The sequence below is a fragment of the Calliopsis andreniformis genome, chromosome 7 (genome assembly GCF_051401765.1).
Source record: "Calliopsis andreniformis isolate RMS-2024a chromosome 7, iyCalAndr_principal, whole genome shotgun sequence".
NCBI lineage: Eukaryota > Metazoa > Arthropoda > Insecta > Hymenoptera > Andrenidae > Calliopsis > Calliopsis andreniformis.
In genome coordinates this window covers 3,281,172-3,307,562 of record NC_135068.1, presented here as the reverse complement: position 1 = coordinate 3,307,562, position 26,391 = coordinate 3,281,172, and the positions used below count along the sequence as shown (strand labels likewise).

The 26,391-nt window shown below is 31.0% G+C and overlaps 1 protein-coding gene across 2 annotated transcripts in view; it reads right to left on the bottom strand.

Moving 5' to 3' along the window:
- Positions 1-26,391, bottom strand: part of LOC143181892 (uncharacterized) — a 161,316-nt gene that overhangs the window by 60,681 nt on the left and 74,244 nt on the right. The window contains exon 3 of one of the 2 annotated variants that reach the window (XM_076382569.1): positions 12,363-12,389. The exons of the other annotated variant lie outside the window; for it this stretch is intronic. Within the exon in view, the coding sequence (XP_076238684.1) occupies positions 12,363-12,389 (27 nt within the window). The remainder of the gene's footprint in view (positions 1-12,362; positions 12,390-26,391) is intronic. 2 annotated transcript variants of the gene reach the window in all.

The following is a 26,391-nucleotide window of genomic DNA, read 5'->3' as shown; positions in this document are numbered from 1 at the left end:
ATAAAGGTCTATAATCTAGTTATCATGCCATAAATAAGTGGTTATAGTTTATACAGGATGTCCCAGAATTAGTGGTACAAACGGAAAGGTTGTGACTCTAAATGAAAAAATAAGTCGAAAATGTAGAATAAATTTATTTTGATATCATGCTTCGTTTTCGAGAAAATTTTAGGCAGTTAATAAATGGAGAGGGAAATAACTCTAGTTTACAATAGAATAAGTAGAGAAGGTCAATGTATTTTCCTTACTCTGTGTACTCTTCAAGCAGATAAAACTGTACTTCTGCAAACTTGTAGCCGATTATAATTCGAACTAAATTGTGTCAGAAATGAAGCACGATGTCAAAAAATTTTATTGTATATTTTCGATTAATTTTTCACTGTTTTTCTACTTGAATTGCCAGTAATGGGATACTTTATATATTCCTGATCAAAGTCGTAAACTTATAGCAAATAAGGACTATAGTGTCTAACATACAAGAATTATGAAAAAATATTAACTATTTACAATAGTAGGTATAATTTATTCAATTACAAATAATTTTATTTTAATTATTGAGTATAACAAAATTGTTTAAAATTATGACATTTACACCAGTAGGGTCCAGTAGTGAGACCTCTTACGTGGTCATTTTGCTGTATGACATTCATCAGCAGACAAAAAAGGTCCACTTTATTTCTTTTTACAAGTAGATTACACATGTGTACACATTATTTTTACTCTGTATAGTGAGATATTTCTAGCATCATTAATTTATTACCACGGAACAGATGCGTCGTATTAAGTAGTAATTTTGAGCCATTATTAATAGCAAGCAGTGATTTCTCGTTCGATGCATATGATTTCATCTTCTGTGTTTATTTAGCCAAGCTCAACAGTTTGGCATAGATTTATTGTACAGCATTTACATATTGCAAGTTTGTTACTGTCTTTATTATTTATTGAACTTATTATAGCATTTTTTCTGTCTTACTTTTAATTAAGAAAATTACTAGCCGTTAATGCATTAAATATATGTACATAATTTTTATAATCTCGATACTATTAATGAATAAAGAGACTATAATGTGTACAAAATGGAGGGAATCAATGTGCACATGTAGTCAAATTTCGATAGCGTTCGTTTATACTAGCTCTATTACATTTTGCAAATTTACAAAATGTGAAAGAATGAAAATAATTGAATCAGTGAATTAAAAGACACTAAAAGTTCAAAACTGGCCATTTTCAAATAACCTTAAAACTACGTACATATATACGTGTAAAATGCACGAAACTACACGTTAGAATTAAATATGTATCTCAAAATATCTGTGGTTTTTGAACTTGTACTGTTTTTCCACTCACCGATTCAATTATTTTTTGGTTAAATTGATTGGCATAATTTTTGGTTAAAAATTTAATAATCCACAACTCAAAGTTAGTTTCACCTACATATAACATTTAGTGATCTTAAAGATTACCTTGATTTGTTCATAATTAAACACACATTAAAAATCACTAGAAGATCTTATTTAACAACTAATATTAATTTCAGGTATTTTATTTAATGTTGAATAATAAGAGAAGTATTTCATATGAAAGTTCTAAGTACTGTTCAGAGATAAGATGGTTTCTGGAACTAATAGAATCTGCATTATTTCCAGGGATTATCCTCTGAACTCTGAACAGTAACTGGGCAGTAAAGAAACTTGAGTGTAGGTGCTCAAACATATAAGCTATAAAATTAAACAACAGATGATGCAAAAATGAAAGGTCACTTATCCCACTTAGTTGAAAAAGAACGACTTATAAAGGTGAAACGGAAATATCAGGACACTGAAAGGTGAAGTGGTTAAAATTAAAACTATTTTCTGTTACATATACGCTAGAGAGGTTATGCTGTTTACGCTCGGCTAGGATATTTTGCATGAATATGAATTTACTGAATTCCAGAAAGATACGAATACAGAATTTTTAAATTATACTTTTCCTTGAAATGAAATATGAAATATTTATTAAAATTTTTTAAATGTGTTCAATCTTATTATAAATTTAATTAATTATGGTAATAATACAGATGTGATTATTAAAAAAATATCTGGATTCTAGGCCTACACTAACGAAAACAAAGTTTACAGCTAAACAGTAATAAAAATGTAATTCTACAAGGAATTGTATCTCTGCCTCACTGTTATTTAGAGCTAATAAATTTCTCAAAATAAACCAGTGGTGCCAACATCACAAAAACAATGTAGAATTAAATTTATTTTACATTTTCTTTCACAACTCTTCTTTCACAACTAGTGTACATTGATCAAATTAATTAGCTGAAACAACCTCGATGTTCTTTTTCCAAATACGCAGAGCATGTCATACCAATAACGCCTTTGCCACCAAGAGATTATGCTTGGATGATTTTCATTTCAATAAAGTTTATATTTTAAAGTGTTAGTTCTGTTTCCTATATAGCAAGAAATGTTTTATTCTTTAATTCCTCTACTCGAATTTGACCTCGTCGTAAAACTTCATGAATGAAAATACGCTTGATAAACGTGGCACTCGTTTAATTTTAGACCCCTTCTTCGATCGTACGTGTTTATCGCATTAAGTTCCAAAGTGTTCTCTGTACCCCATAGAGCAGTTGATATCCAACGAACTCGATGATTAATTACTGTGAAACTCAAGTACTCTGCGATCGCGTATTTAAACAGGCCCGAATTAAATTTCACAAACATGATTAAATTTAACTATAATTAAGGTCTTGTTAACCTCTCTTATCTTGTATCGTTGCTGGGGTCGTTTATCTGCTGTACATATTTTGGTAACATATGAATCTCTGTGCTTTGCTGAATCATTGTAAAAAATATAAAGAAATGTTCTTCATCGTTTTTCAGTATGTATATATCTTCACATGAGGTACTTTGATAACAAACTAGAACTGATTTATTACTTTCTGAGGTCCAAACTGTGAGTGGCTTTTATCAGACCTGTAATTTATGGATCATGAGTCACAGTCGATTTGAAATATTTCTAGAACAGGTTTAGCGAAATTTGTTGAGGAAATTTAGATAGCCATAGGTCAACCGCGCAAATTTGGCAAAGCTATCACGTATGAGATGATCATTGACTACCTCTACTTACTGTTACTTTTTAATTCCTTAGGTATGGACAGAGTTGGGCTCGTTGTACTTATTTCTGTAATTGATACTGCAGTTATAGAGTGCAAATAAGGCTACCTAATCCTTAATCTTAATGAACTAGTAAATGAAACTGACTTTCAAACCAAACCAAAATCAGACAAAAAATACTGCAAAATGGGGTGAATAGAAACAGTGGTCTGAATAGAAATATAATTTTAAGTGACAGTATTTACTATTACTAATACTATTAGCCCTATAATGGCACATTGGCGCCATTCATGCAAAATAATTGCAAATAAAAATCTTCTTTAATTTTTTTTAATAACTAAGTATTTAGAATGTGTAAAAATTATACAAAACCTAAAAGGCCCCATCTGCCGTATGATCCTCTGAAAAAATAGTGTGTCATTTCAAGGTTAATAATACTACTTAAGTAGTATTCATAGTATTTACGTACATGTACAGTAAAACGGTTCCATAATATTTCAGAAAATTTTTCTAAATAATTTTTTGTTCAATATAGATTGCGTTTTAATTATTTAACTTAGGTACGATTAGAAAATAAAAGTTTTCAATGGCACTTCATGCATTTTTCTTTAAACAGTAACATATCTACATTAAAAGAAAACTTTCAAATGCATAGAGTTATGTGTTAAATATTACAAAAAAAATAATTGTATCCATATAGACTCTTATATTAATAATTTCCTTGAAGTTATGAACAAATAAACGAATAATCCTGACGTCTACATAATTATGAACGATAGCAACTGAGAATCCAAATAATTAGGGACTTATAGTAAAAGTGATTAATAATTGATACTGAATTTCTTGAGTTTCATCCTCTCCAACTGCCAAGTTTGAATGGTTTTAAAGTTCTGAACACCACAGCTGATCCTGATACTTTAGATAAACTAGCTCTTAAAAACATTATAACATTATCAAAAAGTGGTTCTCAGATATTTCCATAAAAGCTATTATCATTTCACTTGATACATGTAGTTTATAATATTTTGACATCATATCATAACTGTAATTTGCATGAAATATAAGTAATTTACAGATTTCTTTTAATAAATTGTGCAACGCTTGTTGCAATAAAGTCGCATGACTAATTTTCCAGAAAGTTCGCGCTTCTGTAGATATAGGCAGCATTCACAATATTCTATTTCAGGCATACAATATTTATCTTTGCTATAAGCAGAAAACAAATACTGATAATGTCTTGTGTCCATTAGATTCAATACGAGTCTAAAGTTAGAAACCTTCATTTTTGCTTACATACATATTCCACATATTACCTACAAGAAAATATGTACTTTGCGTTAGTGATCGTCAAATAAGAATACACTTTTTTATTAGATATGTCTGTCAGTTATCAAAATTGGTTTAAACTGAGAAAAATTACACATTTTTTAACGTAATTATGTAGATAAGCATATTTACAAAGAAAACTTCCTCTTCATAAAAATATTTGTCGGTCAGAATCACTATCTGAAGAAAAATGGCAGAAAAAATTTGAAATTATACGTGCTTCCTATTTAATATACACCTTATACATTATTTACAAGGAAATTTTCCGAAGTATGCACCGTTTTTATTCAATTTTTCTCGAGATGTAAGGGTAAACAAACAAAACACTTTCACAAAGTGAGAAGGAGCATCTTTACCTCGTTTTCGAGAAATTAATTATTGAAAGTGTGAAAATTTCTATGTATCTCTAATATATCTCTTAAACTAATGATCTTGTTGGGAAAATACTTTAATAATTTTTTATAAAGAACAACGAGATACAACAAATAATTGATTAGAAAACATGATTTCATTAAAAAAAATTAAAATAATCCATTTTTTAAAATAAAAGTAATATTTCGGAAACTTAAGTTATTGCAATCTATTGATAACAAAAAACTAATTAATTTCATACATAACTATTTCTGTTACGTTATAGGACACAGTGCTAATACATCCATTTAGAAGTGTTCACACTTTCAGTGATTAACTTCTCGAAAACGAGACAAATGTGCTTCTTCCTACTTTGTGAAAGAGTTTTATTTGTTCTCTTCTACATTCAAGGAAAAACTGAACAAAAAACTCGGTGCACACTCCGTGAAGTTCCCCTATTAGTCGAGACAAAAAAGACATTTTATGATGTCATACATAAATGAAAAAGATCCACAAACAGAAGTCTATAAGCTACAAAAAAGTGGTATATTACAGTGATATAAATACATTAATTTTATTAATTTTCAAAACATTATGGAGGCTAGATCAAAAAAGAGAAATAGTAACGAAAAAATAATAATCTAATCTTTGAGATTCCCTTTCACAACAGTTAACATCAAAAAACAAAATTCAAAGCGTAAATTCACTTAAAAAAGTAGAATAAATGAAATACTGCATTTACGCAACTTTGGGCCTTGATGGGTTCACGTGTGTCGTCGAACGTCAATTTACTTTGCATTTCGTTCCATTCTCTAGGACTCTAGAAGATCGCTTATTGTTACGATAATATGGTGTTGCGTTTGCAACAGGTTGTTGACGAAAAAGAACACGTTTCTAATTAAATTGCAACAAAGAGAATTTGCAAACACAAATAGTGAGAAATGGTAGAGCTATCGAGCCAATTAAGTAGTTGCACAAAGTGCTGCTCTTGTACAATTGCTCCTTATAAGCTTTTGTCCTTCCGACGTTGCTTTTGCTGCTCGATAATAAGATACGAGCTGACGAAAAACAGCGGATAGCTATTGTTAATCGATCGCGACGGTTAATTTTGTCTGTGTTGCAGCGTATTTGCTTCGAATGTAACGTACACAATTGATAATAAGAGGACGAACAACAGAATTAGCATGATAGAGAAGCGATTGCACTTGTTGGTTGCATAATCCAATTTTTTTAACAATATTTTAAAATTTATCTTATTCCACAATGATAGATGTAAATTTATCGGGAGTGTTACATTCAAGATACTTCGTATCGGAATTATAATTAGTCAAAATATGTATATTAAAAGCACAAATTTAAAAAACAATGTGGGAGATTAAGTTGTGGCAACCCAATAATAAATTCGAAATGATTAAAATTAAAAGAGGAAATAGAAAATATGGTTTCCTTTTCAGAATAATTATTAATTATGTGATGAAGACGTATAAAGTCGTATTTATGAGAATTTATTACGCAAAGAAGGTCTTCTATGGCAAAGTATAAAATTTGTCGACATTTTTATTGCTTGAATATATTTAACATATTTAAATGTATTTATATGAAAAAGAATTTAAGAGCAGTTTTCACTAGATAATAGAATGTACAGCTTATTTGCCCTTAATTAACGAGTCTTTCTAAAATTATACTTTCACATAAATATTGTTTTTTTATATTATTTTATTTGTCCAATTAAAAATCCTGGAATCGATAAAGGAAGATTAGATTACTATATATTTCCGTTATAAGTTCCTTGTCGCTTCCGTATAATCAGAAATAAATAAACTCATAAGTATATATTTTATTTGCCTTTTTACCTAAGAAAGTTATTTGAAAGGTTACGAAACCGTAAAAAGTTCATTTTCATTCCTACGTTTGATCACTGGAATTTAATAAAGATTTCGAATAGGCGATGGGAATCAAATGAGCGCAATAAACAAAGTACCCTCAAAGAAGTTCTACATTGAAAATTGAATCTATACAAGGTCTAATCTCATGGTTAATCTACTGATTGACATTAGACATTACGTAATCGCCATGTGGTGGACCGTGATAGGTCGTTACTACATTGGAAGAAATTTCCTCAATTGGAAATCAATTGATCAACTTTTCATCGGCAGCCAGACTCTTTAAGCTATTTCGGGGCATCGCGCCAGTCAATTTAGCAACTAGACGAAAATAGAATTGCGGCTGTCAATCCTGATGGATATTAGTGATCCCAGAATTAGTCATTATGGTGGAAAATAACATTCACAGTTGTGATTGGACGAAAATTTAGCATCAATGTTACGTCTTATGTATCAGAAAATAACCTTAATTTTATATTCTATCTTCTATATTGGTATGAATGATGTATTTTGGGGAATCACTGTACTTTGTAACTAGAGGATACTCTTTCCATCTTGTAACATTATGGTTATAATCCTTTTGCTACTGCTTAGCCATTCAATTACTTGTTGACAAGTGTTATATGTGTAAAATAACACGTATCTAAATCAAATTATTTAGAACAAATAATTAAATAATATTAGATAATAAAGCAATATAACATGTTCAGACGTTGAAGCTTGCGCAATGCACTATGGAAAAATATTCTACAATAAATTTATTATATTTTGTCTTTTTCATAATTTTGAATCTTCTACACAATATTGAATTTAGTATCATAAAGCTATATTACTAGTATTATCATTATAATTAATATTAATATCTCGTTTCACAACATTTAAAATATAAAATTGTTAAAATACTATATTTTAAAAATTATTTAATATGTAAAATATTTAAAATCATAATCCATACTAACAAGAATTTTACAACAATTTATAAAAGTGATACATTTTGAGGTTAGCGAGATAAAATATCAAATATTAGAAAGGAGTTATTCCTGCGTTCTACTTTCTAATTTTAACGTTGAAAATAGTGTTATTGCTTAAATTGTGATTTCACATGTTACATTTTAATCGAAAATAGTTTTAAATTAAATACAAATCTTCTTGTGGAAAGAAATTATGAACTGTTTTATTTTTAGATCAGGAACCACCACCTATTGTTAATGGTACCGCGATTATTGACGCACCCTCCTTACGTAAGCAGTGGTTTTCAACCGATGTTCCCTAAACTGATCAGGAATTCCAAACAAATTTGAGGTTACTTTGTTTATGAATACCTTTCCTCTCAAATAGTCCATTAAAACCAAAGGTTGACGAATATATAGTGGACAACATAAAATTAAACCCTTTCCTAAATGTTTCAATTCACATGAACAGGTTTATTCTTCATCAAGAAATTTTGACGCCTTTTATTTACATGTTATTTAACAAATGTGAACGCAAACCTAGCATATAGACAAAATTAAAGTGAATAAAACTAAATTAAGATAAAAAAAAAGAAAAACAGTACGACTAAATTAATTAAAATGGGAAATAAATTATGTGAAATAAAAAAAACTGAATTAGAAATATCTATTAAAAAGAGTCAATAAAATTGGTCAATAAGAAAGTTGAGAATAATCAATAGGTACTAAGGTAATTTAGATAACAACTATGGTCGAAATGATACGCTTAAAATAAACTCATAGATGTTGTATTCATACCTGTTCTAGAGAAATATTTTGCTACCTTGATGAGCATTTATTAAAGTTATATTCGCAGTAAAATTACAAGGGTTGGTAAACTTGTACCAATTATGGAAATTGCCTAGCTATTTTTAGACAACGAGGGGATGTATGTACGTGCTTTATGTGTTGCTTTAAGTAGTAAAATTGTAATATTATCATAATGACGAATAACGATGATTTAACATTTTGATGACGTTTAGTGTTTAAATTCCGAAAAAAGTTTTTATTCAAATTTTATTATCATATTCTCTGTTTATAGTCCTGCTAATGATGTTTCGACACCTAAAATATAAACTACGAATTAAATTTGTGAAGGTCATCACTTTAATATAATCATTACCTTTAATGCAACTTATTAACTCATATGTTCATAAATCGGTATTTTTCTGGCGTAAATACATTTTAATCTTTACTGTGTTTTAGAAAATATACAAAATTATATTTAGTGAAAGATAATTTACATGAAAATAAATGTGTATAAGAAGTACTTATGTGTATATTTCAGTTTTTTTATTATAGGGACAAAACGAAATATGATATTGATTATTAACAAAAATTTAATAAACATAAATATTTGTTATTTCCATGCTACTATTCGATTACACGAAAACTTATTATGTTTTTAAATTACAGTATTTTTGTCTCTATAGATTCATTTTGCTATGGGCAACTAGAAAGTATTTTAGGCTCAAACAGAAATGCATTGCTAATGGAGGTGCGCGGGTATAGTAACTTTTCGATGTATAGTGATCGTAAAAACAACAGGAGTTCGGGGTCTTTCATGCCTTTAAAAGTTTCGGTGGTAGGTCAAACGCCCAAGAACAGCTCAATATATTTTGTAGATATTAAAATAAATGTCTTAGTAGCTAAACATGCCCAGATGCCTGAACACTAACACTAATTGTATTCAATTTTAAGCTTAACTTTTGATGTATCTAATAAAAAAAAACGTAAAATAGTATGTCCAGATACTGGGGCGCAATTCAATTACAAGAACATGAATGTTTAGGTTCACCACTTACTGGAATATTTGACATTTTAAGCGTCCGAGTATTGGGACATTTACTCTAGTTCCTTGGACTCTATAGATACGAAACGAGCAAGTAAATGTTTATTTCTATGAAAATTTGGACAAATAGGTTACAGCCCTGAACCAAGTAGCAAAGAACATACACACTTGGCTGTTTGTACCCTCAAGGGTATCGCAGAGCCTGTCACTTAAGTGGATCTTACCTACGTCACCATACTTCGAGGGGAAAGTATACCCGAAATCACGAGTATCCAAGTGCTTGGGTCGAGTTCGAGAAAAGTCGGACAGATTCGGGCGAGTACCTCTAACATTCGACTGTTAGCGTAGCCTGACTCTTTCGAGTAGCCTGAATCAGGGATTCGAATCGCTTAATCCTATTAATAAAACTCGGTTAACCAGGGAAGGTTATTGTAATCTATGCTAGCCACGAAGGAGAGGTTCTTAAACTCTAGAAAGAGCAGGCTACTGATAGCGTAAGATAATCTAGTGTAGTACTGATAGGTTAGAGATTTTGGAATTTTTCCAAAAATCATGACGCGTCTGTGAAAAAATTTTGAGACAATTTTCAGAATAACTTGCTGGTAATAGCTATAACAATACGAATACTTGATCTCCCTCCATTAGAAGATTATCGCGTATTCTGCTATAGCTCACTGAGAACGTAACTCGGTATGGATCAGGGATCGAATATTTGGCCCGATTCTTTCGGGTAGCCTGACTCTTTGGAGAAGCCCAAATCTTTCAGGTAGTTCGACTTTCTCGAGTAACCCGAAACTTTCGGTTACACCGATACTTTTGGGACAAGTTAAAAAAGCTCGGATGGAACTGGTTCGCGATCCACATGTTACTATTCTGTGATTTCATAGTCGGTCATTCATAACGTTGTAGACCCAAGTCAAGATAAGCCACATTTATAATACGTACATACACAAATTTGCTTGTACATACATTTACTATCAACCAAATGGAAATAAGATAGGAACTCAACTCTTAATACTCTAGGTGAATCGAGTATCACCTGTAGTGACAAGGACTAAATATCTTCATGAATATTGCTAAATTGTTAAGCATTATAGTATGTTCTTCTTATAAACCAGCGCTATCTAGCGAAGGGCCCTTCATTCACTTGTTTTGCCTTCCAAGCGTTTTTCTAATCCACTAATACATACGTTGTTAATAGGACATAGTAAGCTTTGAGCTTTCTTCAAAACAACGTTTCTAACAGACTAACATATCATGCCAGCCTTTATAGTGTCGCGTGGTTTCCCTGACGATGAAAACAGAAGTGGGAGAGCCCATGGAACTCGCAAGCCCTCGCTTGGACAGCGCTGTCTAAACTGTAATACTGAAAATATAATTTCTTCACATTGTGTGACAGTAATTTTGAACGTGTTGCCGCCATTATATTGCTAGATAACGAAAATAATCTTCCATCATTTGTTTGAATGACTTTAACAATAGATCTACTACACTTGTGGTTGCTGTTTGTTGATTCAACGAAATGGTTGTGAACAATAATGGATCCAATTCCTTAAAGTAGCACCAGTTGATGAATTGTCACACAAGATTGGAAAACCTAACACCCATTGCAAGAAAATCTCTCTTGCTATGTCTTGGACAACATAAAGGATAATCCATTTGAAGCTTTTAAACGACGGACAAATAATCACAGTAGGAGTTTATTTATACTGCTACATTGCACAGAGTTCACAGGAAATTGCTCGAGAAGCAACAGTCCTGTCAACTGAAAGGGTCTATTGTTACCAGGCTGCATATTCTCTTGAGTAGATGGTAGAGTCTACGGGGTAGACCATTCCAAACATAAGACCATTCCAAACACAAGCAAGTTCTGCTACTACACGTTGCATATACTTTGCCTATGAATCTTTCTCGTTATTTGCTAAATAGTATGAAATGAAGTATCTTCAGTCGCTGAGTGTACTCTACTGGCCAAAATTGCATCACTTGGAAACTAGTAAAACCTACATTCCTAAATTTCGTACTTTCTTATACTAAGGTAAATATTTCAATACCCGGATGATTAAAATGTCAAATGTCCTAGTAACTAAATATATTATTTTATTATGATATTTTTTGTTTTTTTATTCATAATCCTCGTTTTTTTTAGAATTTAAGTTTAAAATTAGCGTTAGAGTTGAGATACCAGGACATGGTCGGCTACTGGAACATTTACGTTACATGCCAAGATTGTCAACATTGTTGCTTATATGATACATCGGTTGTTAAATATAAAGACACTTTTAAAATTTGACAATTCCCTATTCGAGGGAAAATTATATTCCTTGAGTATCGATTTAAATAAAGTCGAACAAAACAGTCAAAATGTAGATTTCAAATTCTAATACACTTTTTACTATATCAAATTTGGATGAATATTAACAAAGTTATAGAACTTAGAAGTTTGACAATTTTTCACTGCTGTTCAAATGACACAATAAATTTTACCTGTAGTGTAGACATATGTATATATAATAAATGGCTTAACTAGTTTTTTAAAAAGGTATACATTATTTCTAAATATTAAGTTAATGAACTGAATGAAAATAAATGTAATGAATAAAATAGTTTATTTTACAAAATATTAGAGTAAGGTCAGAACACAAAGGAACCTAAAACAATGTTCACAGAATATCATTACCTATTAATATGGCAGTCATAAAACGTTTAAACACAAAGTTACTGAAATAGTTCCATTGTCGGTCCTATTTTAGAAAACAATTGGATGTGAAACAAATGAAGCATATTAAGAACTAAAACTGGTAAAAACCCTCAACAACGGTTCCAAGACTCCTAAGTTTTGAGACAAAACTATACATTATGCATATGGGTAAACAAGCTCTTTAGAGCGCATTAATAAAAGGTCACTCACCAAGATGAGACAACAATTGCAAGGACTCTGAAACAATAAAAACGAATGAAATTAATATGAATGCCGATTAAGTGTATACGCAATACACATATGCGCGGTTGTGACCAATGTCATGATTCGTTACTAGAGGGAGCCAACGAAGTTAAAGGAAAGTTGACTATCGATCGCCGTTTTGTTTTCATTTTCTTTATTGGACACACCGGAATTCTGTCTTCTATAAATAGCACATTCTACATAGACTATAGACCAAAGACCGATCATTCTTGTGAATTCTAATCTTTTTGATAGCAAGTATCGAAAGTAAATTTCTTTCTTTGTTCCGTAGTTGCGATGAAAAATTTTTTAATTTAGTGATTTTTGTGGGACTACAAGCATTTCAAGAATTTTTTTGTTGGTTTTCATATATAGTAAATATTACACAAACGATACAAAATCAATAGTTTTTAAATGTTTGCTCTTCTTCGATTGATTTTTGGTGCATATTACGTATAATTATTTTTGATCAAAAATTGAATTGCATGGATGAACCTATACTTGTATTAATGCAAATTAATACTTTAAATTCCTATTTTGTAAACAAAATTTGTTTAATGTTTTTATACAGACTAATAACTAACTTTCTTATTCATACTTTTAGTTGCAAAGTATTTTTGAATTACTTGTAAAAAAAAGCAATATTAACAAGCATCTTTAAACCCATTGTATTATAAAAATCCGTATACGTCGTTTTTTTGTCATAAAGGCAATAAATAGGTTATATTTTTATTACAAACGATGCGTAAGAAGATAGACTATAAAAGGTACTAACAAATTTTTTCTTTGCATAGTAACAAAATGTACAATATCTATAATATTATTATTATTATATACCTATAACTATATATTTTATCATTAAACATATTACCTTTTGTGAAAATTATAGAATAAAATTTTAGTCACAAAAAGGAATTTGTATTGATATAAAAAAAATACAATTATTAAAAATAAGAAACTAAAGTAAGATTTATTAAACAAAAAAAATAATTTGTTTACAATATAAAATATTTTGTGAGTTATATGCGGAAAAACTGGCAATCGAAGTAGGATCAGACGCAAAAATCTTCTATTTGAAACTATAACTTTATGTTATACATATGTAAATTGCAAATTGTTCTGGGTGGCCTAAATTATACCTAGATGCTATCTAGACAATCAAGTGTACATAGCAATGAATTTATTCCTGTCTACTAATAAATTAGTTAACCCTCACTGGTCATTAGTTACCACAAAGATAAGTCTCAGATGCTACAAATAGATCGATCCTTCAAGTTTCACATTTATTAAATCAAAAATAATACAAGTGATACAGAAGTCAGAACTAAAATAAGTTCTCTTTCTGTTGATGTTAAAATATTTGATTACATTAGAATTTTTGTTAAAAAAGATTTAATTAAACAAAGATTAATAAGGGTTAAACGATAAGTGAGCAAAAGGCTTTACTATTCGTATTGTCAAAGATGGCAACCTATCTCAGAGTCAAATTACGAAATATGAGTAATATGAATACTATGATGAAGAACGTTTCAATAATTTTAAAATTTTGTGCGTTTTTAATTTGACGGCGGAGATGTACTATATAATTGGCAGGACTGATTGTACAAATTATCCTTAACGAAAAAAAAAAAATATGTTGAATCAAGAAAATGCTCTTTCTATGTTTTTTTTTCTCCAAGTTTATTAAAGAAAAATAGTCTTGTATTACACCTTTTATTATTATTAAACTTCAAAAAAATAGTTTTACAATGTAGGTCACGGAGCGCAGTTTCGGAGTAACCACTGAAAAATCTAGAACAGGACCAGATGACGTCCAAACCGATGACGTAGAATCCTACGTCTTTTACTTTATAAGCACGGAAAGCCATTGACGTAACACAACGTTTTCCCACTATTTGAGCCTACGAATCTCCGACGCAGTTCCACTGAATACGAAACTAAAATACACACCGTGTTCATACGTTTGCGTTTACTCAACTTTCCCACGCTTAACAACCCACAAAACATTGCGAACTATTAAAAAGAGGCTAATAACGCATGTGACGATTTGAGGTTAAGTTCCTGCCAGAGAAAGTTAGACCTTGTAATTGAAAATCAGAAAATCAGTTAATTATAGAAAAATAAGACCCTTCAGTAGTATCGAAACCATAATGATACGATTTGAAAGATGGTATGGAAATTGGAGTGCAATGGGAATCAGATGCGTCACCAGGCCGTATCACTTCAAAAGCGATGGATTGCCTCTTTAAATACTCAGGATTATTTTCGAGCCGTGACCTGGCTTCTGAGTTTATATTTGAATGCACGAGAAGCACATTCAAGAGGTCCAACACCTATCGACGGCTTCATTATTTTCAACTGCACGCGGGTAAATTTAAACCATCTAAGTTTGTGACGCCACTAACGGCGAGTCTAGACCTGGGCGTCGAGCTGATCACGGATCAAGACCTAGTAATGCCACATTCCTGCGTGTGAAATGCCAAATTCTCATTCATTTTTATCGACAGGGGCGAATCACTATGACACTAACATGTCTACAGGGTGTCTTATTATAACCATTTTGGGAATGTGGTTAGAGAGGTGGAATAAAAGTCACATGGACTACTGGAAACGAATGTTTCTGTAGTTAGATAGCAAATCCAATATGTCACTTTGTTTTCAAAATCGAGACATGTACTGTTTAGAGCTTAGAAGATAGTCTCTAGAAATAATACAGACCTTATTGGTGCTATAGGCATGATTCCATGTACGTCTAGATATGATTTACTAGTTTGCAAAAGATGATGCATGTATATTATGAAGTTTAAAAGAAAAGCAATGTGGCAATTCATGAGAGATGGGTTTACCAATTGATATAACTAACCTTAAAATTGCTTTCCTGAAAAACTAGAAAATTATGACATATCAGGTTTTGAAATCTGACTATAGATTTAATCTTTTGAAAACGGAAGTATTTGATTTTAAGTGATTTTGGGCAACTGTTCGCACACACGTGTTGGGAAAGAGTTAACTATTTGCGATTAAATGCCACCATAGTAGCGACATTTAACATTTGTTTTTAAATGTGATGACTGCAAAGGGCTACTAATGTAAACGTCACGTAGTAACTATTTAGAGATATTAGCGCATAAAGTTGTCTAAGTTAATAGGTCCATTAAAGACACATGTATAATGCCTGAGAGGATCCTAGGAAAGTTGAGGTGTGATCTTGTGCTGAGTGACAGATAGCCTCTCATGTTGAGAAACTTTTACGAGTTTAAAGAAAGCAGTGGCTATCATCACGTTTGATACAACTAGGATGGGATTCTAGAACACTTGATCTGCACTGTAGTTATGATAATCACTGCTCTCCATGTCATCCCTGTCATTAGCTTTGCACTGACATCCGTGTCATTCGATTTGTCGAGTTTTAGATGGATTTCGCTAATTTTTTAAATGCTTATACATAATTAATAAATGAAGGCTAAAGTGCAACTTCCTTGTTATTGATTTTTGTCTTATTTTGAAATCTCGAACGTTCCTTAAATTTCCACCCACCCGTAATTGAACACCCTGAATTCACACAAATCTGAATTCAGATTTAACATGCACAACTGAGCGAGGTTAAAAACATTTAACACAGCGTTAATTTCACATATTTTGTTTGCTTATATTTTATTATACCGTATTATACTTTTTTGACTTCTTTGAGATACTATTTACCATATATATACCTACATATGTGGACCTTGCAAACTTGGCAGTATCGTCGCACGTGCAGTCGACTCTCAGAAGACTCTTGGTCATTATCGACTGTATAATATTATGATAAACAATTATTTTTCACTTAGCTACCAGATGATAAATGGCAAATTATGTCTCGAATAGAAAAATCTGTATTTATGAAATATATGTAAGTTCAGAGATATATTGATGTTGCGAACAATAAGTTTTAGAGCTGTATTCGTGGTGATAATTATTTTAGATGTGTCAGCTTTAGAGATACACGCGCAATGGGAATTGGAACCCGAAAATGGCAACAATTTTATTTCCGTAAAAGCTCTTTATGGTACAATACATACGTACATATTTTTTATCCTAATTAACTAGTAGTAAATAATTAGCTTTCCACATTTCATATTTCTTATGTTTATAATTTTAGCCATATTATTTTAAATTAGTTCTATTATTGTATTGTTGATTTATAACTGCTTTTAATTGATAATTATTAGACCTGATCAAAAGTGTGTAAAATTATAATGTATTTTCTTTGTTACTTTAATTATTTGTATGGAACAATAATTTTAGCGCCAGTGGAATGTGACCAGGTAGCTATCCAAATTTGGTCGACATGGCGCTTCGCCAAAATAAATTACATATTCGTATGACATGTAAGATGAAGTTGTGTCATAGTACAATCTCCATTTGTTATAAGCTCGTTAACAGGCTCGGGCATCTTAAGAAATTTTCGAAATACATTATTTTGAAATTAATTTTGAGCGCTATTTGAAAAATAATCTATTTTTGAAATAACACATTGTTACATGAAGTATTTCACAAGGAAAATGAATTAATGTATTTGTAATTGAATGATTTATTTGGCATTTAGTTTAAATAATTTCGTGTTTCTTATTTGCTATTTGTTATTTGATCATGATGAAATTAACTGGTTTTTTAGGTTATATATTGCATCTATATTGTATGTTTATATTATTACTATTTCTTTCTAATATTATTGCATACTTATTCTGTGACTGTTACTACGCTTCTTATTATTTACGCCTTGTGGTATGTTTCGGTTAAAAATTAAAGCAAGCTCTTTTTGCGATAAATAACGCTGTAATCTGTAAGCTTTAGTAATAATATAAAATCTACCTATGTATAGTTATTATGTTTTCACTCATATATTATTATAACAAAGTATCAATATATTAATTTAGAAAATATTAGCAATAATATCACTATTATTAATATAATTAATACTAATAGAAGTACAACCACTACTATTCTATACTTATTCTGAATATAATTTGAAAAACAAAATTTTCAATTACAAAATAAGTGTTGTTTCCTCAAATAATCAATTCTTCGGTTTACTATTTAATTGCCCAAATGATGAACATAAGATTAATTGAAATACATTATTTATCAAATAACAATTAACATTATTTGAAATAATTATTTTTAAATGAATATTTGAAATCAATTTTACGCAATCAGTTCGTTAACAATAGAAAACTTATAGAGTATCAGAAGCTACGTTTTATTGATTCACATAAAGAGTCAATTTATCTTTAAATATTCAAAACCACTTTTTAGTCAGTTATTCAAAAAATTCAACTGCTTAAACAAGATTTTGATAAAATTTATTTGTTCATATAATAATACATTGAAAATGATCTTTATCCATATTTGAAAATGTTACTCGTTATCCATATCGTAGTATTAATTTATAGCGAAAAAGTGCTATAACTGATTCGTTATTCATTAACTCTATTTCCTAATGTATAAAGTATCTCAAATTTAAGGTGCCAAACTTTGACAGTATATTCTATGGGTCTAGATAAGAAAAAAATGTTATGTGTACATAGGTTGTTCAACGCTTTATTAAAAAGTTACAAGCAAACCTAGGAACTTCCAAGGGAACTTTTTAAGAAATAACTTTTTCATAAAGTGTTAAAAAACCTGTGTTCATAAAACATATTCTTCTTATCTAGACCCATGGAATATACTAACAAGGTTTGGTACCTTAAACCTGGGACACGCTGTATCTTCTCATTTAAAAAAGACATTATTACGATTACTAAAGTTTCTGTATGACAGTACTGTACCATTGTGTTAGACGCATTATACAACAAGATTTACAGCAGTCATCTCAAGTAATAGTTCTGTGCAGAAATAAAACTAATTCAAGTCGAATTCTTGTATTTCTTGCAAAACTTTCACTCGTCTTCGATAAGAGCCAGGCGTGGCATAAATTTCGGAACTGTCAAAGGGCAAAGTGATTCGTAATATCGTTGATCGGCTTAGTTCACGAGACTAACATATCTTAGCACCAAGGAACTTTCACAGGATTGTCAAATAGTCATCGTGCACCTCTACCTTAAAGGTAGGCTCCCACAGACCAAGGCGAATTTTCCGCAGCGTTAGCGAATTCGCGGTGAATTGAGAAAACAGACATACGAGTCGATATTGGTGGAAAGAGGATGCCATAAAAAGAATCATCGCGAACTTGCTGCCGCTGTGAAAAATTCGTCTGTGAAGACTTTAATACATTGGCAGCCAGCGGTACTGGCGTGAGAGATGAAAGCTTTAGCTGGATGCTGCGTAGATTTTTCGAAAATTTGGAGGTTATCTTACTGTGACGACCTAAAAATAAGGCGATCCTTACGAATTTTTTTTTCAAAAACTATTTTTTTGAAACTCAATAGGATTATTTATTAGTATCTTAAGATTATTTCAACATTCTTTCAAACAAAAAGAGCGGATGAATGAAAAGTTCTAACTTCTCTCTCTATGCCGCCATGAAACATTTCTTCTCCATGGCTGCCATGACTCCAGCTGTGACAGTGGTCCAAAAACAAAAAATCAAACAGATTCTCAATCTGTATGAGCATGGATATCGCAGGTACCAGAAAAGTTCGAAAATCTTGCAAAGCAAAGAAATACCACTATGTTGAAAGAGAAATCTGCGTATTAGCAAAAAAATCTTCCTTTGAATATTAATAGGCATGCCACGTGCGAATTCCTTTAAAGCTTGATCGATGTGACAATTAACTGCAGGCAAACCACATTCTGTAGAATCATAAAATCAATAGTACAGAATAATTATGTAATAGATAGTATATTGAGACTTAAAAAAGTCGAAGTGTTCCAAAACAATCTAGTCATGAAATACCTACCACTCGTATAAAACGTCTTTTTAAGACTCATGAAATACACATAATCTAATCCTTATATCCATAAATTGCTTGCAATATTTACTGATTGCAGTTTCAAATTTATTTAGATCAAAAATATTATGCTTTTATACAACGTATTTCCAAAGATGAGGAATATTTTTGGAGAATAGGTTCTGGGTGCAAAGATAATGAAAAAAGGTCATATGCACACATGCTCGAGAAAGTATAGTTCTTTAGTTACGTGCTATTTTATATTGCGTAAAATGCTGGCTCATTTCTTGTTTGCATAGTGTGCTGTCCTCTTTGAAGTTTTACTAGGCCCAGGCATATTCTAGCTCCTTCATAAATTTTAAAGACACTATCACACCGTACACAATATAAAATAGCGTATAATTAAAATACGAAGGGTTTTCAGATATATGTATGTACACATGAATTTTGTCATTGTCTTCGTGCCAAGAAACTAGCCCCCAAAAATGTCTTCTATCTTCTGTAACATCCTGTATATTGTCATTCACAACTTTTACAGGAGAAGTAAGCTGTTCGTGTACAAATTTATCTCAGAAAAGTATCCTTTGCTATAACTTCATTCGTGAAGCCTGAGTCTATAGTGAATGAACAATGTACATAATACCTATACTAGTTGAACTTAAAAATTACTGCAGTTTCTTAGAACAAGGAAATTTCGTATAGACCTAGATATATATAATTCGAAAGAAATATGTAATATTCAGCTCAGTTTTTTACTGATCTTTTACAGCAATTGATTATTCCTGAATTACCTTTTACCAAGCAACGAAAAAATCAATTATTATTATTCGAAAAGCTTCTATATGTCCCTATTTTAAATTTGTAATTAGTTGCAGTACATCTTTGTTCCTCTGATAATTAACTGCAACTGATAAAAGAAATGAATTAGCTAAGGTACACAAACATTACAGCGAAGAGACATTTGATACTCTGAATTATGGAAGTGTGCATTATCATCAGTTAACAATACAAAATGGCTCTTCCATTACGATGAAACTTTATCTACTTTAATCACTACTAATGGTTAAAACCTCGTTTTAGCCATTCAATTTTTATAAATACTAGCTAGAACTAGTTATTTATTTCACGAGACATTGTCTGGCTTTAAATAAATCCATACGGTGAATTCTACTTCTTAAGAGATCCTATTTATCTAAATCCCGAGTAATTAATGACTTTCGGGATGTGTTCCATCTTTTCTGTAATCCGATAATGCCTACGTGGAATGCGAAGTGAGTTAGTCGCTGATTTTATCGTTTAATTAAGAACTATGTGACATTCGAAAAGACACGAGAAGAGCAATTACTACTGCGCCACGATCAGTCATAGAAGGATAAGCTCTAGTTAGTAAACAGTCTCGAAGGAACTGCGGTCCTTTACCAAGTTGAAACGCTTGGTGCGTCACCATCGAATACGTCTGCCTTCGCATCGCTTAATTACGCTAAATGGAACGTTCATTCAACTATCACGCTATTACATTACCAAAACGCGTGACTCCACGTGAGCTATGTCAAGCATAGTAGTGCTTCTTAGAAGATTTGAGAAAAGTGTAAGTAGGTTTGTATTGAATATCGATATCAGGATAATCCAGATTAAAGTTTCAACTGAAGTTATTCTGAAACTTTGATACCATTTGGCATTATAATACTTTATAATAGAAATGATACCTTTCACACGTATGAGGGGTTTCGTGTAATAAGGGTGAAGATAATATTTGGTAAAAAATGTTTCATTGTATCAAATTAATTTCTGTTGGTTAACATACATTCGTATAGGTTCGTTTTGTGAATTTTATGCTTTTTGCAGTATAAATTGAAGTTTTATAGAAAAAGAAAAATTGTTTTGAATATTTAAGATAAACTACCCAGTAGCTGAACAGTATGTTCCGATATCTAAGCACTAATACTAATTTTATTCATTTTGAAGCTTAAATTTTATTGTACCTAATACAGAATAAGAAATAGTATCATAAAATAGTATATTGAACTACTGAGACACAATTCAAGTATTGGGACATGTAATTTTTAGGTTGTCCATTTACTAGGACATTTGACATCTTAAGCGTCCAGAGATCAGGACATTCAGCTTGCAATCTTGATACTAAGGGCAAATTCCACAGTTTCCATTTTGCTGGACCTGCCTCTTCCAAGTCTATCTACTGTCAAGCTGTCCAATCATCTGTCATTTCTTATTAAGTTTACCTTTAACAATATGTTTTTTTCCTGTCTCAATATACTTTACATACGTATATTTGCTGTATTCTCACGATTCATTAGGTTACAATTCGTGTTTGTCTTGTTGGAAGATACATTCATAGGCTTATAATAAAAAAATATCGAAGCAAAACTATAATATAATATTTTTCAATTTTCGTAAGTCATATCCTTTCACTAGTACAATATTCAAATGTTAGAAAATGTCAGAATTATGGTTCCTTGATGATTTTGGGGTGCCTAATAGCTGTGAGTTCTTCAATTTGTCCCAGTCCTTTTAACTCTTTTAGTGTGCCAGTTCAAGGACATTTTTCGTGTTGTATGTTGAAATTCTACAGTCCCATCTATTAACCATGTTTACTGAGTGCTATAGATGTTTAACGAATGGCTCATATTGATCACTAAAACATCTACAGGCGTCACTAGCAATTAAAGGGTCAAAAACGAATGCCTTTGTTTTCCCGTTCGTTGTGGTAGATTCTCTAGAAATTATGTCCTTCTTTAGGTAGCATAACGATGAATGCTTGTCATTTCTAACCATATTAATATTTTGAACATCTCATGGGATGATTTCAAATTTTTAGGTTATCATAAAAAATAGTCGAAAGTAGTTAGTATTGCGAATATTGGGTATAATAACAATAACAATAAGAGTATAGCAAAACATCGATTGTATCTTAAATAGTGAAATAATAGTAGTTTGTTGAAGAAAATAAGACTATCTATCAAAATGGTGTTTCTGGTTTGTGTCTCATGACTCATGGTACTTCAGATAATCGATGTTCTACTGTTTTGTTATATTCATTCAAAAAGTTATTTCTACTTAAGAGTTGAGTTTTTGAAATATGGTGGCATAAAGTGTGTCTCGCCCTTTTAGTACTTATACATACATGCACAGTAAATCTTTTTGTCCCATTTTGAGATATTAGGCTAACCCCATACACAGCAATTTATAAATATATCTACTCTAATATTTTTGTGCAATTAGAGTCTTTCTGTGATTTAAAATCCCTTGTCCCAAAGAATTAAGACTGACTTTATCCTTAAACTAAAAGGTCAAAGTAATGATAAATAATGCTCGCTACGAGGCCCATTGTGCTTCCATGCAAAGCTGCTTTTGCCCAAAAGATCAAAGGAATGGTATACTTACAGAGCTAGAATAAATCACTTGTACCATCATGCACAGTTATTCTCCCAATCATTCAAGCGATCAGGTAGTCAAAACAAATAACTCTTCGTCTTAAATTAGACTCAACTGTGGAAAATCAGTATAATTCCAACTGGACGTTTGATGCGAGCAAGCTTTAACAACCACACGAGCACTGTAAGATTAGACTTTCACTCTAAACCCCTATCATAAATCTCTTAAGTTCTAAATATCTGTCTTCGATTTTATCGAAAGACACACTGCTGCTATACATCACTTATTACTTGCATCATTTGGGTAATTGATGACTTACAGCGATGTCTGATTCTAGTTACGCGATTTATTGTGGCTTGTCGTTACGTAACACATGCCAATTATTTTTTATTGTTTCTTGAATTTACGCGAAAACCACTCTTCGAATCTGTGCAATCCATATCTGTAGACTGATGCATGTATGGTTAAACAAAATCTTGCGTTCTGATACAAACGCATTCCTACTAATAATAATTAGACCTATGTGTGTATATTTCAAGCATTTTTTGGTCGGCTGTACATAAATCGCGGTAACTGATAATGAGTATCTTCTAAAATATTGTTATAACCTCTATAATAAAGCAATTGTCCCACTAGTCGATCACGTCCTGGTATGTGAACACTAATGCTAATTTTATTCAATTTTCGTTGTTGCTTATGACGATATTAGTTACTAAAAAAATGCTTAAAACACGTGAAATGTGTCTGATTTGAAGACTCATTTTACTGATATCTCTAACCTCGCCAATGCATGCTGGCAATAGAATAATTTTTAAGTCAGACATACTTCTTGTGCGTTTTAGTTGTTCTTTTACAGTTAATAACTCAAAAATGTAGCCTCAAATGCAATTTCGTTATTCTTAATTTTTGTCTTATTTTGACATGTAGAATAACCCTTCAAAATTTGTAACAGCTGCTATCGAACACTGTGTACATATGGAATCCACTTTTGGATGAATTTTACAACTATAGTTATTCAAAGTTAATCGAGGTCATAAGTACAGTAAATTTTCGTTATATTTTTGCAAGATTTTATTTGTCACATGTTCATCATTACTCTCAGCAATGGGAAGTACCTCTACAAAGATATTACCCAACACTAATCGATTCCAAGCGATGAACGCATAAACCAGAATTCAGTGTAAAACCTGAAACTTATCTTCAATTAAAATGTTTTAATAGCTTCTATTATATCTTCGTTATAATGGAATCGATGTTAGAATCGATCTTGAGAATATTAGAGAGGATATGATTAGGCAAAAAACAATAGCGTAACAATTACAATTTAGGGATTAACCTTTCGAATATGTACTCAATCTATAACCTATAACAAACAGATTATATCGCAGGCATCTAAATCGTATAAAATACTTTCCTTATCTGCAGCTCTGATTAACCTTGAGTAACTATGGTCGTTGATTTATTCAAAAATGGATGACTGGTACACTAAGAAATGTAGCTTGATCTTATTTAAAAAACTGGTAAATAGTAACTGTGAAATCTTTTTAATATTTTCATGTACAAAAAGAAAAACAGTTCATCTTTACATAATATCGTCTTTTATGTTATCGATGATTTAAAAAATATTAAGCTTTCATGCTTTGTGTAGTGAACCTTGTTTATACCAACTTCTAGTGCCTCTTTTTAATTTTTTGTTTGTAACAGTTTTTATATTTTTATTATATTTTGTTGCATTTTTCTCTTGAAGGTACGTTCAAATGCGATCATCCCTGTAGCATATGGAATCATTAATGGCTCATGAATTTTACCAAACTTGCCATTTATTGTTACCTGTACGTTATTAAAGAAGAATTAAAAATTATCCCGATGACATCACTTAGGCTCATCTTCATGGACTTAATTTCAGCAATTTCTTGAGTACACTTCTATAAAGATATCGTGATACATAAACATGAAAAGTTTATTGTTGGCTTTTATCGTTCGTGGCAGCCATTTGCCTGTTACAATAGAATACGAAATTTGCGCTGACGAAGCAAAAAAGTTTAGACGAAATATACTTATGTGTCTGGGAAAGTTTGTATATCTTCTTTTAAATGTTAGTTTGACAAGATTTGATGTTACATATCCTGAGATGTCATTTTCTGCTTATGATGAATCAATACGTGAGGCACATTTTCGACAAATTTGAGTTTATACCTGAACTGTAGTGTACTAGGTAGTATTTGTATTTTTAACAAAGTAAATTGAATTAGAGGAACTTTTTCTTTTAAGCATCAACAATATAGTAAAACACAAGTGCATAAAATGAAAATAAAGTTAAATATTTTAACTGTCAATACTTTGGTAATGCAAATTATGATAATCTATGGCTTTATTTTACAATCATGCACATATAATCAATCTCTTTCTTTTGTTTCTTTCAAGTTTATAATATGGTCGATTTTTAATAAAGAAATTCATATCAGTTACATTGTTTGAAATGTAATGTTATAAAAAATTATAAATTATCGTTTGTTGTGTTAACATAGAAAATGCATGAAATAATGCAACATTAACAGCATATTTTGCTTTTGAGTTATTTTTTAATACTACAATGCTATGTACTGATATCAATAAGAATAGTAGAAATATAAAAATAATAATGACAATTTATTTTATAATTTATTTTATTTTGTATTTGATATCCTCATACATATATATAATAAAATGAAGCGATTGTATAGGATAGGAAAAATGTGTTCATAACATTTAAAACGAGTACAAACACGTTAAAAGTATAACGATTTGTATTTTAGAAATTAGAATTTTAATTTCTTATTTTTCTTGTCTATATTCGCTTTTTAGATTAATATATTTCAAGTGTTTGCGATGTTCGATGAGATTTATCAAAGGTACGTCGTTTCAAGAATTTTACTGAAGATACGAAAAATCCGTTAAATTATTAGATTAATCTACTACTTATTTCGTGCTGACCAATCGGATACAGTAAACCTTACTACTCCTCTGTGTAATCAATAACTAAATTTAATCGTCTGATAAAGTAGATTAATTATATCCTTGACATACTGTATATATCTCGCTAATTAATTCAAATTAATCTGTTGTTTTTGAAATTTCATGTAATCTTTCTTGGGGTGAGTTCTTGCTAAATGAGCCTTATTTGTGCATATTGTAAGATATAGCGAATTTTGTACTTTATCAGTTGGCACCCAGATAGCATACGACATCTTAAAGACGTTACTTTGTGTTCATTTTATGCCTGAATGTCTTACGACATGATTTGGACGTCTTAAAAGCATTCAACAGTGTACGTTTTAAAGACTTCCCAAATTTACATCCATATGACAACTTAAAGATTTATGCTTTTGGATGTCTCAAAAACGTCTATTTTTTGTCTGAACGTCTCATAGACGTAACCCAAATAGCACAGAGACATCATAAAAACGTCTTAAAAACATCCAGTAAAGTCCTAAAAATGTCCAAAGGACGTCTCTGAGACGTCCGATGTTACAAATCAGTATGTCTTTAGGACGTCTTAAGAAACGTTTATAAGACGTTTTAAGGACGTCCAAGTTACGTATATAAGACGTTCAGACAAAAATTAGACGTTTTTAAGACGTCCAAAAGCATAAGTCTTTAGAACGTCCATGTAGTGTGTCTTTGAGACGTTTTATAGACGTAAACTTTGCAAGTCTTTAAGATGTACGCTCTTGGATGTTTTTAAGACGTCT